General features: G+C 41.4%; 1 protein-coding gene across 2 annotated transcripts in view; it reads left to right on the top strand.

The window, feature by feature from the left end:
• The first annotated feature begins 607 nt into the window (after positions 1-607).
• PARM1 (prostate androgen-regulated mucin-like protein 1) overlaps positions 608-12,950 on the top strand; it is a 133,079-nt gene continuing 120,736 nt past the window's right edge. For both annotated transcript variants that reach the window (XM_017514818.1, XM_017514817.2), the window contains exon 1: positions 608-1,151. In XM_017514818.1, coding sequence (XP_017370307.1) covers positions 623-1,151 — 529 coding nt within the window. In that variant the 5' untranslated portion in view covers positions 608-622. The remainder of the gene's footprint in view (positions 1,152-12,950) is intronic.

The raw sequence follows: 12,950 nt of genomic DNA, 5'->3' as shown, positions 1-12,950 counted from the left end.
TAAGCAGGCATCTTATCACTTGTGAGCTGTGTGAACTTGAGCAAGTTAAACTTCTCTGTGCTTCCACTTCCTCCCTGAAAACGAGGATATAATCTCCATGAACTGTTGTGAAGCCTAAATGACTTGGTTGATTCCTGAACAGCACATTGTCCAGTGCCTAGCACATAGCAATCACTCAGGAAATGTCAGCCTTTGTTATTAAGGGCCTAGTGCACAAACTATTCTTACCAGTTATGCGACCTTGAGAACATTGTCTTCTCTGTGCCTTCGTTTACTCACCTGTAAAATAGAACAATAATAACTCTTAGAAGGATTCATGAAACGACGCCCAGGAGGGTGTCTGGCTCAGTTATCCCACCATCAGTTTCCTGACATTACCATTTTCTTCTAATAAGAAATTGAATACAGCGGCACACATCCTGGTTCAGGCCCCAGGAAGCACAGTAGGGGTGAACAGGGATGAGGGCTTAATGTACACGCAGAAGTGTTTGAACAAATGAAGGTTCTCATTCTTAGAAAATGCGCTGGTTCTCCGAGGGAACACCTAAAATGGTATAAGGCGACCTCTTTAAAGGCTGTAAGCTCATGTAAGAAAAGCTGAGCTAGATTCCTCAGGGCAGAGATGTGCTCACACTTCTTGGCATCCCAGTTCCCAGCACAGTGCGAAACGCTGCAAACGTTTGCTGAACGCAGTGGGAGCCCGGGTCTGGCGTCCTTACTGTCCAGCAGAGGCCGCTCTGGGCCGGGGCTCTCGGGACCTGAGGGCTGGGAGAAGGAAGGCCAGGGGGAGGCCCTGTCTTCGCCGCGGGGCTCGGGTGGGAGGGGTTTGGCAGCGGCGGGCGCGGCGGCGGCGGCGGCGGCGGCGGAGGCGGCCCAGGGCTCGCGCGGCTGGGATGGAGCAGAAGCGCGCCGAGTACCGGAGGGCACGCAGCTGACGGAGCTGCGTGGCGTTCGCCTCGTCTGCCTCGCGCCTGCCACCGGAGCTGTCCGCGCCTCCCGGCTCCCACCACAGCCCACCCAGTGGAGGAGTCGCTACCGGCTCCCAGTGCGCTCTGTCCGCAAACTCCTTGCCGCCCGCTCCGGGCCAGGCACCAAACAGCAGGCTACCATGGTCTGCACGACTCTCTTCGTTCTTTGCATCTTAACGGCAGGTACTTGGCGCCGTCCTCCCGGAAGGGCAGGTTGCGGGTGGGCCCCAGTGGCGAGCGCGGGGTCGGGGCTGAAGGTGGGAGACCCGGGAGTGAGTTGTCGCGCGCCGGCGCCACGAGTGGTGCGAGCCTCCGGGTGCGTGCGCAGGTGTGTGCGCACTTAGATTTGGGGTGATGTGCGCCTTTGACGGTTCCGAACCGTACCGAGGGAGAGGACGATGGGGTCCTTCCTGCCGCAGCGCGCGCCAGCACAAACTCCAGCTTTGTGGAACAGGTGTCTGGCTGAGATGTGCGTTCGAATCCAGGGTAGGCTACACGGACTGAGCCTCAAGTCTTCTCCTTCGTCACCAGGTTTTCGGAGAGCACTCTGCTAGAGTCTGGGACCAGACTTCTTGTGGCGGTTCGACCCTGGAAGGGATGAAAAAGCCGGGGAAGTGGGGGTGGGAGGTTCGCGTCTGGGAAGGCTTCAGCAGCGGCTGCGCGCCTGGCGGGGCTGGTTTACCTTCTCGAGTCTTGGCTGTCTCTGATCTCCGGCGTCCCTTCCTAGTAACGCTTAGAATGATGTGACACTAACAGCAGTGGCCCGGCCTCGGTCAGGCTCGCGATCATCACTGGGGGGTTGCGAAGCTACCTTCTGCCCCAGATCTCCCCCAAAACGTGTCCCCTGGAAAAAACTATTAACTTGGCTAAATTAGCATCCTACCTCCCCACCCCCTGCCCCTCATCACCTCTGAGAGGCCTCCTACCAGCCATTCTCGGGTTTCGGGACCACAGACGGCGGCGACCTCTGGCAGCGGGGATGGGGAAGAGGGGAGCCGGACGACTGAGCTCGGCTTGGAGGGGACCGGCGAGAGATTCAGAAAGACGCTTTGAATCTGGAGTTCGGGTACCCATTTTTTCCAGAAAATGTCGCCCGAAAAGGGACAACTGGCTGTGGATAAGGCGCTGGTGGAAAAAAGTAGCCCGACTGCGTGGCCACTGGCATTTTCAGTTAAGTGTGACCCAAAGTCACATAGCGCAAGATTCTACTCATGCCGTAGTCTGTATTTCCTCCCTCTGAGTTCGTCGCCGTCCTGCAGTTGTGGACACGAGTCGTCGCGATCCCTTGAAAAGAAGCTAGCCGTTTCCTGGCAGCTCACGATGGGTAATCCAGTTATAAAGAAAAGTTTTCCAACTTGAAATTATAGCGTAGTATTTTCTCTACTTGCTGAACGTCAGTCTGAGAAAACATCTTTGGCTGTGGTATCTCGCAGACGCGTCCGCGGACGGTTCCCGAATACTCGCAGGCAGCTTTGGCTGCGGAGCCTCGGGCCGGGCTGAGAGAGCCTGGGTCCGGCAGGTGTAATAGGCAGCGGAGCTCCCAGCTGGCCGCGCGTGGTAATTCCCGTAATCCTCAAAGCAGGAGATGCTTACGTAATGACATGGAAGGTACCTTTACTTTCTCCTCACTCAAAAATATTTTCTTGAGGTCCCGAAACCCTTGAGCGAGTCAGTAGAGGGTTCGTTTGCTAATTTGATATAGTGGCTTATTTATTTAATCATTTCCTTTTTTGAACAGCTCTGGCAATTGTCAAAACCGGGATTAACCCTAACAAGCAGTGTATTGTAGCTTTCCATTCCGCCCCCACCCCACCAACCCAAGAAGCTTTTTTTTTTTTTTCCCCTCTGTTACAGTTTAGCTTTGCTAGTCCAGGAGGAATATCACCTTTGACCCACCTTCAGAGTGAGGAGACTGGTGGGCCAGGGACAGGCTGAGCACCACCCCTACCCCCACGCACTAATTGGGATCAGAGCCCAGATTGTCACAGCCTTCCAGCTCTGAGGCTCGAGACTCAGGAAGACATAGTGCCTCATTTCCCTAGTTAGATTTCCATGTGCATATCCCAAGCTGACAGTGATGAAGCTAATGGATACTGCAATCCCACTGAACTTCGTACCTCTGAAGGAATCCCTTTAAGGCGTCAATTTGTTGTTAGAGCTACTTGGCAATATATTGTTCGAAAAAAATATGAAAATTGGCATAAATACCTCATGAGATTGTTTGTACCTTAATTTTAAGGTGTTTTCAGAATGTAAAATATCGTTTATAAAGAAAAAATAGACGTGTTGGCAAAGAAGAAAGGGATGTGGGCCCTTAAAGTGAAAGTGGCACACCTGTTTTGGGGGCTAATCCCAGAACTCCCCTAGCAAATCTCTAGTTAGTTTTACCAGGCCTTGTTCCTTTTCTGTTTCCTTCTCTTTTTCCTCTTTTAGTCTTAGAGGCTTCAAAAATATTTCTGTAAAATTCTTAAGGTGATAATTTCTTCAGCCAGGAACAGCGTTAGGTAGGGGCCTATTTTTTGGCTCAACAAATCTCAAAATATACATAGAATTTCCTCCAGCACATATAATGAACACTTGAAAATATGCATGCATTGTCAACAAGCCAGCAAGGGTAGATCTCTACATTTATTCACTCGGTATATATAAACATATTTATGTATTTTTAGAGAAAGGGTCTAGCTCTGTCGCCCAGACTGGAGTACAATGGAGCGGTTCTGTCTCTACTGCAACTTTGGCCTCCCCATCCTCTTACCTCAAGCTTCTGAGTAGCTGAGGTAGGGACTAGAGGTTTACACAACCATACAGCTAATTTTTTTAATTTTTATTTTTTGTAGATATGGGGGAGGGTCTCCCTGTGTTGCCCAGTTGGTCTTGAACTCCTGAACTTAAGTGATGCTTCCACCATGGCCTCCGGAAGTGCTAGAATTATAGATGTGAGCCACTACGCCCAGCCTCAGTTGTATTTCTAAAAGGAGAGAGAAACCTTAGATTGTCTTCAGTTCTCTCAAAGTTCATTATGCTAGGAAACTAGCATGTCTATTCTACAAATCATTTCCAAACACTTCTTATGTCAGTATAAGGCACATTGGGGTACTGATTCCACATTAAAATACAAACCAGAACCTCCGGCGTTTAGTCCCCAAAACCAAAAGGGAAAGAGAATGGTGGCTTCCTCCTTTATCCCTCTCCTGCTCTACTCTGGATTCTCTTCCTTGTTCTTGCCACCATGGTTGTTGCACTCAGGTTTTTTTACAGCCCCATTTATTTAAAAACTCCTTCAGTGAAGTATGAGATATATTAGAACTTTCAAAGGCATGTTTTGAATACTCAAGAAGAACAAAAAGGAAAGACTAGGTAAGAGAGGCACTAACTTCATGGTCCTATTTCTCCTGCCCTAGGCCTGCTCTGTCTGCCCCTGTCTTCTCTCAGGAAAAGTACCTTCCACCCATTACCAGGCACTCTGTGCAGACGTATTGATCCCTTGGTGATCAAGACCTAGATTACCAGACAGCTAGATTCCTAGTCTGCCAGCCAGCTAGGGATCTTCTTTGTGTTCTTAATCTGGTAGATGCCTCTTCTTCAGGTAACTAACATCTAGAATGTCCCTATACTTGAAGGAAGACTTACTTCAACCTCCACATTTATGGCTCTGTACTTGATATATGTCAGCTCAGTAGCCTTATCACACATATATTAAAATAAACAAAATCGTGTACACATTTAAAGGAACAGGAAGACTGATTATGATTTGTTGGGGGTGGTTGTGAAGAGTCACTGACATTTCTTAGCCTGAGAAACTCTTATTCCCCTGAAATCTGTGGTCACAGTCAAAGATGTGACATTTCCTTCACATGAAAAGTGACCTGAGAAGGTAGATGGACCCTCTTTGTTGTTATCAGAGGCATTCACAGAGGCAGTGTTTCAAACAGTAACTGTGTAGATTTTGCAGCTAAATTGCCTAGGTACAAATCTAAGCTTTACTACTTACTAATTGTGTGATTGAGGGCAAGTACTTTAACCCTCTGTATTTTCTTATCTACAAAATTTAGTGAATAAAAAATTGGAGTGATTGAAAGTGTTCAATAGCTGCATATACCTATAGGTATACAGTGCTGGAAACATAGAAAATGCTCAATAAGTGTTAGGTGTTGTTACTGCTATTATTCTTATTAATGAAGTGTGCTGTATTCTGCACTAATTAGGTCATCCTCTCCAAAGGCAGAGTTTATATGTTTGCACTTAGACTATGTAAAGCAAAGATCTCAACTAATATTCCAGTGCAGTGCCAGCTGTTCCAGCAAACCAATGTGCAAATTAAGAAAATATTCAGCTGAGCCTACTAAATGCCTAATTTGAAAAGGTTAATAATGTGCCAACTCAGATTTAACACAAGAGTCCAAAAAATGCTCAGCCACAAATAGATGTAAAGTCTCACCAAGGACTTTATTTCTTCCATAGAAACGTTTGCAAACTGGTGTGTTTCAAAAACCCAACTCAGCTAAATCTTAAAGGTTAGGTCCCCAGAGCTACAAACTTGAGATAATTCAGATTAACAACTTAAGAAAAAACAGGTCATTTTGTCTGAATGCTCCAAAACAATGGCAATCATAAAATAATTGCCACTCTCTAATTTAACTTCAGCATTTGACCCCAGTCTAATTGTGCTTGTGTTTTTATGAGAAAAATATTGGCCAAATATTATACTGTTTAAGTAGACTTTCTTAAACGATAACTTACCTGAGGGGATTATAGCACCCCACCGGAAACAAAGGACAGTAACATTTTTTAAGTGTTTTCAAAAGGGATTTGATTGTCTTAAACCTAAATGAAGGAATCCTACAATAGCAGTTATAACAGTTTGCTTCCCTTTGGAAGCATATTAGTTTAGAAATTAAACTTATATGGGCATATTAAACTAAATTAAATTAAACTAAAATTGGGCGTATTAGTTTAGAAATTAAACTTGTCTTGTTCATAATATATCAAATGAAGCAGTTTCTTGGAAAAATTGATGTTTTATGTAGAAGACAGTGGTAATTCTAAGAAGAGGTGGACAGATAGTGAGTGTCTGCTTTATCTGATGTTTTCTTTTTGCTTAGAAATACGGAGCTACTATGTTATCACCTAGTTAATGTGGAAGCTGGGCAACTATTCAGTAAGTCTGGATTGTGTATATAGTTCATGACATTTCTTTTTTTAGCTACAGCTTAAAATTATTTAAATGACAGGGTTGATATAACGTATTTTCTGATGTGTGGATCTTTAAATGTTCCTCATAACCCTTTACTCCAGCATAGGCATTTTTTTTTTCACCTGTTTTAACATGGCTTATAAATATTGGGAACTTTGCCATTTTGTAAGTAATAGAAATCATTAAAATGTTACAGACAATTATATAATTCTTCTCATCTGTGTTTTTCATTGTTACAGGATGGTACAATGTCAATTGAAAATAGTCTTAATTTTCCTTTGGCTAGTATTGCCGAATTTAGCAAATAAAAACACAGGTTGTCCAATCAAATTTGAATGTAAAATAGTGAATTCTAACTATATTCCATGTAATATTTGGGACATACTTAGACCAAGTCTTTCTTTGTTGTTTATCTTAAATTCAAATTCAACTGATTGTCTTGTTTTTGAACTGCCAACCATACTTTTGGTCTTTTATCTGCAGTTCACTTATGCAATGACTTTTATACAGGATTAGCTTTATTTTGAAGCCTTCTTCATGGGGCTTTAGTTATCCTGCACCATTTTATTAGAAATAATCTGTTCATGGGAAGACATGGAGATTTAAAAGCAGCTCTCTAGGTTAGCAACTATATGGATTAGGATTTAGAGGTAGCACTCACACAGATGAGATATTTTGATTCTAATTATATATCATTAACTGTGTATTTCTGAACAATTGATATAGTCTCCCTAAATAATTTTAACCCCTTTTGACTCTTCCTTTACATATATTTTAAAAAGTATATTTTCAGTGGTAGCAATGATCTTGCTATAGGGGCTGGGACTCAAAGCCTTTCAGACTCTAGCTGGCATCTAATTTAAAAAGAAAGTTATGATTAAAACTGAAAGCTTTGAATTTCAGTGCTGTCTTTTGTGCCAGGATCTTAAGAAATCTCACAAATATTAATTATATAAGGTTTACATAATCCCTGTTGGATAAGTCTATTAGTATCACTTGGAAGCTGTGGCTACATTCAGCCTGAAGCAACATATTAGATAAAATCTTAAGATAGATGTTTTAAAAAAAATTCCTCTGATCAATTGAACTGTGGTAGATATTTGTACCTTTTATACCTAAAGTAAAAATCTATGAATACTTAACTCTTAAGTGAAAAAAAATTATGAGAAATAACCAGGTGTGATATTTAGAAAACATGTCTATTCAATACAAAATAAAGTGGGTGGTGCAACACACCTTTGATGATAATATCTGCCCCTTACATTCCAAATTCCAACATTTGATTATCTTTTCAATGAACAAGGAAATAAGGACCTGGGAACTTTACTGCAGGTGTTGAACATGAAAGGACTTAGATGAGAGAAGGTTTTGTTTGTTTGTTTTGTTGTTGTTTTGGACATGGTTATAAACTTGGTGCTACCATTCAGACTTCCCAAAGGTTAGAACATATTTTCTGATATGGAGTTAACAAAATACACGTTACCTTTTACATCGTGATATATTTACCAGCTTTGGAAGTACACAAGCATAACTTCATTATAAACAGAGTTTAGTCACCCGCTATTGTATCCGTAATGGATAGTTATTGGTACTGTCTATCCTTTATGACATGGTTTTAGTTTTGTTGGAAAAGCTTTTGTGATCTGTCTTAGTTCCTCCAGGCTGCTATAACAACACCATAATCAGGGTGGCTTATAAACAACATTTGTTTCTCACAGTTGTAGAGACTGGGAAGTCCAAGATCAGGGCATCTACAGGTTCTGTGTCTGGAGAGGGCTGTCTTTCTGGTTCATAGACAGCCTTCTAGTTGTGTCCTCAAGTGGTAGAAGGGGCAAGGCAGCCCTCTGGGACTTCCCTTATAAGGCACTATCCCATGATCTAATCACTTCCTCAAGGCCTCACCTCCTAATACCATCTTTACCTTGGAGATTAGGATTTCAACATATGAATTTTTTCAGAATGCAAATATTGAAACCATAGCATGATCCCATAGATAGACAGCAAATAGATGCCATAACCAACCGGTGTGGAACGTTATTTGATTGTTAAACACTCCATACTAGAGTACTCTTGCTTTGTACTGTAATTGGATTCTTCAGGAAGAACAGTAACAATTATTGTAAAGATTAAAGGGTTCTGTATTTAGTATGTTAGTTACAGTGCACTGTCTATATGCTTTTAGGGAGATGTTTAAGATCCCAGAAATTCTACTGAGTTAATGTAATGTGTCATATTAGGAGAGGATTTCAGTATAGCTCAGAATTACAACATGAGGTGACCTCGCTGCCACTTGTTCATCAGAGGATCCTAAAGAAAATATGGTGGATTGAAGATGTCTTTCTTGGCCTTGAAAAGACCCAAGTTATTGGTAGATCACATTCTCTACTGATTATGGGAACTCTTGCTATTAATGAACATTGCTGCCTGATAGGGAACATCAAAATATATACTTATATCACATTCAACTAGTGGGGAACCCTGGATGTTTTATCTTAAAAATTACAATGTTGATGATAATGACATTCAGGAGGAGAGCCCAGATAGTCAGAGGAGAACTGTTCAGATATGTCAGAGCAGAAGAAAAAATATTCATCACTTACATGTTAGGAAATTTTGATGGGGGCAGGGAGTATAATAACAAATTACATGCAGAAACGTGGTAAGAAATGGACAGTAGGAAGGGGCAGTGGCTGTTTCAGAATTTCTACACAGATTACATAGGAGAAGCTGAGGGCATAATGCTTCCTCAAATGTCAAATGGCTGAATCAGAGGAGGAAGATGATGAAAATTATTTTGGAGTACTAAGGCTCAAATCAATATTAGATGTTGCTGCTAGAAATGAAAAATTCATTACATTTTATTTTTAGAGAGATAAGGTATACCTCCTCAAATTTATATGAATATAATATTTGTTTTAGTATGCCTCTTTAGTTCTGTGAAAAGTTACAAAGTGAGCCTTTCAGATGAAATGCTGTGGTAGACTTTATGGTGGGTAATTAAGGTAACTTCGACATCATGAAAGTGAGTGAAGAATAAGAAAATGCCCTGTGATATAAAGATGAAGGCAGCTACATGATTTGGCTCAGTTAAGGAGGGCAAAGTGGTCTGAGGTTGCTTACTTTCAGGCAGCCTTCCTAGAACTGCTCTTCAAAAACAATCTGATTATGAGAAGACTCTTTTTAGATGCTCATAGGAAGAGAAACATAGCCCTGATATTTATCATGTGATGAAGGGATTTGTGTTATTTTACATGAGAAGCAACATGGTGTGGTAACAGAGGCTTTGGAGTAAGACAGGCCAGCAGGGAACACCAACTGTGAGCTCTCCATCTTCTTTCTTGTAGGGTTATGACCATATACATAGAGTGCCATGTGAGCAGACATGCAACCAGTCTCTATCAAGTATGTATACCAAGAGGCAAAGGATTTATTGTATTGCATTTCATTTGCTTTCTCTGTCTCCCACTACTAGATTGTAAGGTACATGAGAAGAGAAATGTTGGTGTGGTTTTTTTTTCCACTGATGTATCCCCAGCATGTAGAACAGAGCAAGAAACATAGTGTGTGCTTTATAAATTTTCATTCAGTTTTTTAATTGAGAATGTGCTAAACACTGTCCAAGGTTCTGGATATACAATAATAAACAAAGACAAAACTCTACCATCAGGGAATTTACATTCTTTGAGGATAATAAATTTTGACTTAGAAGAAAATCAGTAGCTGAATATCTAATAATCATCTCAAACTCAACATGTCCAAACTGAGCTCCTAGACTGTCTTCCCCTAAGGGGCCTCACCTGAAGCCTTCCCCAGATCAATGAACAGAAATGCCAACTTTCTAGTTGCTCAGATGGCAAATCATGAGTCATCCTCGAGTCCTCTTTTTCTCCCAATGCCCCTCATTCCAACCTTCAAGAACATCTGTTGGCTCTGCTTTTAAAATATGTACAGAATCCAACCACTTTTTGCCACCTCAGTTGCTTCCACTCTGTTCCAAACCACTACTGTCTTTCTCTGAGAGCACTGCAGTGGCCTCCTCTCAGATCTACTTGCTTTTACCCCTCCCCTCCTCAGGTCTGTTTTCTACATAGCATAGCAACAGTGAATTCATTGGAACTGTATCAGTCAGTGCTTTGTTCAGAGCCCTGTAATGGCTCCCCATTGTTCTTAGAGTAAAATCCAAAATCCTTGGGGTGACCATCAAGACCTCCACGAGCGGGGCTCTCATTGGTTCTTGATTCTGATCTTCTACACTCTCCTTTGCTCAATCTGCACCAGCTACAGGGCTACCTCGTAGCACATAGTGGCTAAGTCCTCTGTCTGGCATGTAGTTTCTCCAGATATCCACATGACTAATTCCCTCACTTCTTAAAACTTTTGTCAACTGTCACCTTCTTAAAGAGACTTACCCTGACCGACCTCTTAAAATTGTAGTCTGTTCCACTTGCCAACACCATATTCCCAGTGCCCCTTATCTGACTCTTGCCCCTACTTTTTCTTTAAAGTCTATCTCCCTCTATCTGTCCTTACCCCTCACTAAAACATAGCTCTAGGAGGAGAGAGATGTTGTCCCTCCTGTTTGCTGTCGTATCCCACTGTGTTAGAATACTGTGTGGCACATGAGGGTACTAAAAATCTATTTGTTGAATTGGATGATTAAAATACATTTCTGAGGACTGGCAAAATGAAGACTTAATTCAAATTTTGCCTTAAATAACCCAAAAATGAGACATTGGCAAACTTGCTTACTATCAGGTGCTTATGTCTAGTGCTTCCAAAAAGCTTTAAAAAAAAATGAGTCAGGCTTTTAGTCTTCATTGAAGATTACAGAAGCTAAACTTTGAAAATCAGCTATTTTTGAGCCATACACACACACACAAATTCTTCTTCTTAAAATGTAAGCTTTATTTGGTGCCATAGGCATCATTAAAAATAGCTGAAACTTTATAAACTCCCTGGACAATTAAGAAAATGTTACCTTTAAGCTCCGCTAGGAAAGATAAAGATACCTCCACTATTGAAGCATTGTTGAGAATTCCAAATAACTAAAAATAGCCTGGTTATGAAAAGTTATTTGAGTCTAAGGCAAGCACGATTGGTAGCTACCCAGTTAAGTCTGAGAAATTTAAGTAAATTAAGATGATGAGTGCTAAAGGTGTAAGTTAGTCACTAATAAACTTAAGAATAGAATGGGAGTTTTCTTGACCTAAGAGACCCTGGGCTACCTTCTTTGGTTATTCTGAAATATAAATTGTGTTTTAGACTAAGCAATGGATAGAAGGGATGCAGAAATCTTGCTTCAAATAAAACCTGTGCCATAGGTGAGGTGAGAGAAGGATGCACTTGTCAGCTACCGGGCACTGCTGACACTCCTTGATGTGGCTGGTGTTAAAGTCCCTAAGGTTGGCATATCCCCCAGCTTCATCATGAAACAGATCCTCATGGTACATACTGGCTTACCCAAAATAAGAATGTTTAATTATTTCTTGTCTGGCAAATAGAATATGAGCTTCAAAAATAAGACACATGCCTTACAGCCTTAGGAATAATGGTAAAATTTAAGATTATATCAACTTGAAGAGCAACCTATCAACAAACCAGAGGATGACACTTTGTGTTTATTTAAAATATTTGCCTTGCTGGTTCCATGATGTCCATTTGTCCATTCTTGAGCAGGGCAGACTCTGAGCCATCTTGACTTCAGCAACCTTGACTGTAAACAGAGGTGTGGCCACAGAGAGTAGCTCTGACCTGTCCTAGAGGCCCAACAGGGAGCTGTGTCTGGTCTTGTGCTTGTGGCACTAGAGGACAGGTGACCATTGCCCTACCTCTCCTCCCATGGAAGTCACCATGTTCTCCAAGTGAAATGAAAATCAGGGCCTAATTTCTCACCGGAAGGAAAAGAATTGCACATCAGCAAGAGCAGGCAGGCTTTCAATGCCTCCAATCTCAAAGACAAGTGTGGCTGCTCAGGAAGTGAAAATGGCTCCATTACTGAGAATAGAGTTTCAGATTGGAGGGGTAGCATAAAAGAGGGAAGTGTGGTTTTGAGATTCAGAAATTTACAGCCAAGATTTTGGTTAAAAAAAAAACAAAAAACTATTTTAATGTCAAAAAAAAAAACCCAAAAAACAAACAACAACAACAACAACAATAAAACAGCTGTCTCTTGTTTTATAATGGTTTTTCAAAGCTACATTACACAGAAATAGATAAGAATGTGTCTATCACCTATCCAGACCTCATTCAAAGTCCTGTTTGTTTGCTTGTTTGGGTTAGGAACTGTTTTTAATAAAAATAAGTTTTAAATAATGTAAATGTATAACAATAATGTGCTGGTCAGATAAACCAGCATACATTCAACATTCATACTGTATTAGGCAACTGCTTAAAAGAATGAAGTGGTTCATGAAGTATTGACATGCAAAAATGAACACAATATATTAACACAATATATTGTAACTTTGTATTTCACAATACATTGAAAAAGCAAGCTACAAAATCAAATGTACATTGTGTATGCCTGGGGAGAAAGGGTTTAAAAGGATGCAATGCTATCTGATGAGTGAACTTTGGGTCTGTTTTACTTTCTCTCTCTCAGTCTCTCTTTCGTTGCCTGAACTTTTAATGAACAGTTTATACTGCCTTTACAATTTAAAAAGTTGAGATATTAGGAATATTGTTAATCCCTCTTTAGCAACTGTTAATGAGGCTATAGTGACTGCTAGATGGCTATTTTGATCTTTAAAATCTTGATTCAAAAAATCATTCTGCAGGAGCCCTCAAAA

This window comes from Cebus imitator, unplaced genomic scaffold, assembly GCF_001604975.1.
Source record: "Cebus imitator isolate Cc_AM_T3 unplaced genomic scaffold, Cebus_imitator-1.0 Scaffold537, whole genome shotgun sequence".
Lineage (NCBI taxonomy): Eukaryota > Metazoa > Chordata > Mammalia > Primates > Cebidae > Cebus > Cebus imitator.
This window is presented reverse-complemented; position numbering and strand designations above follow the sequence as displayed.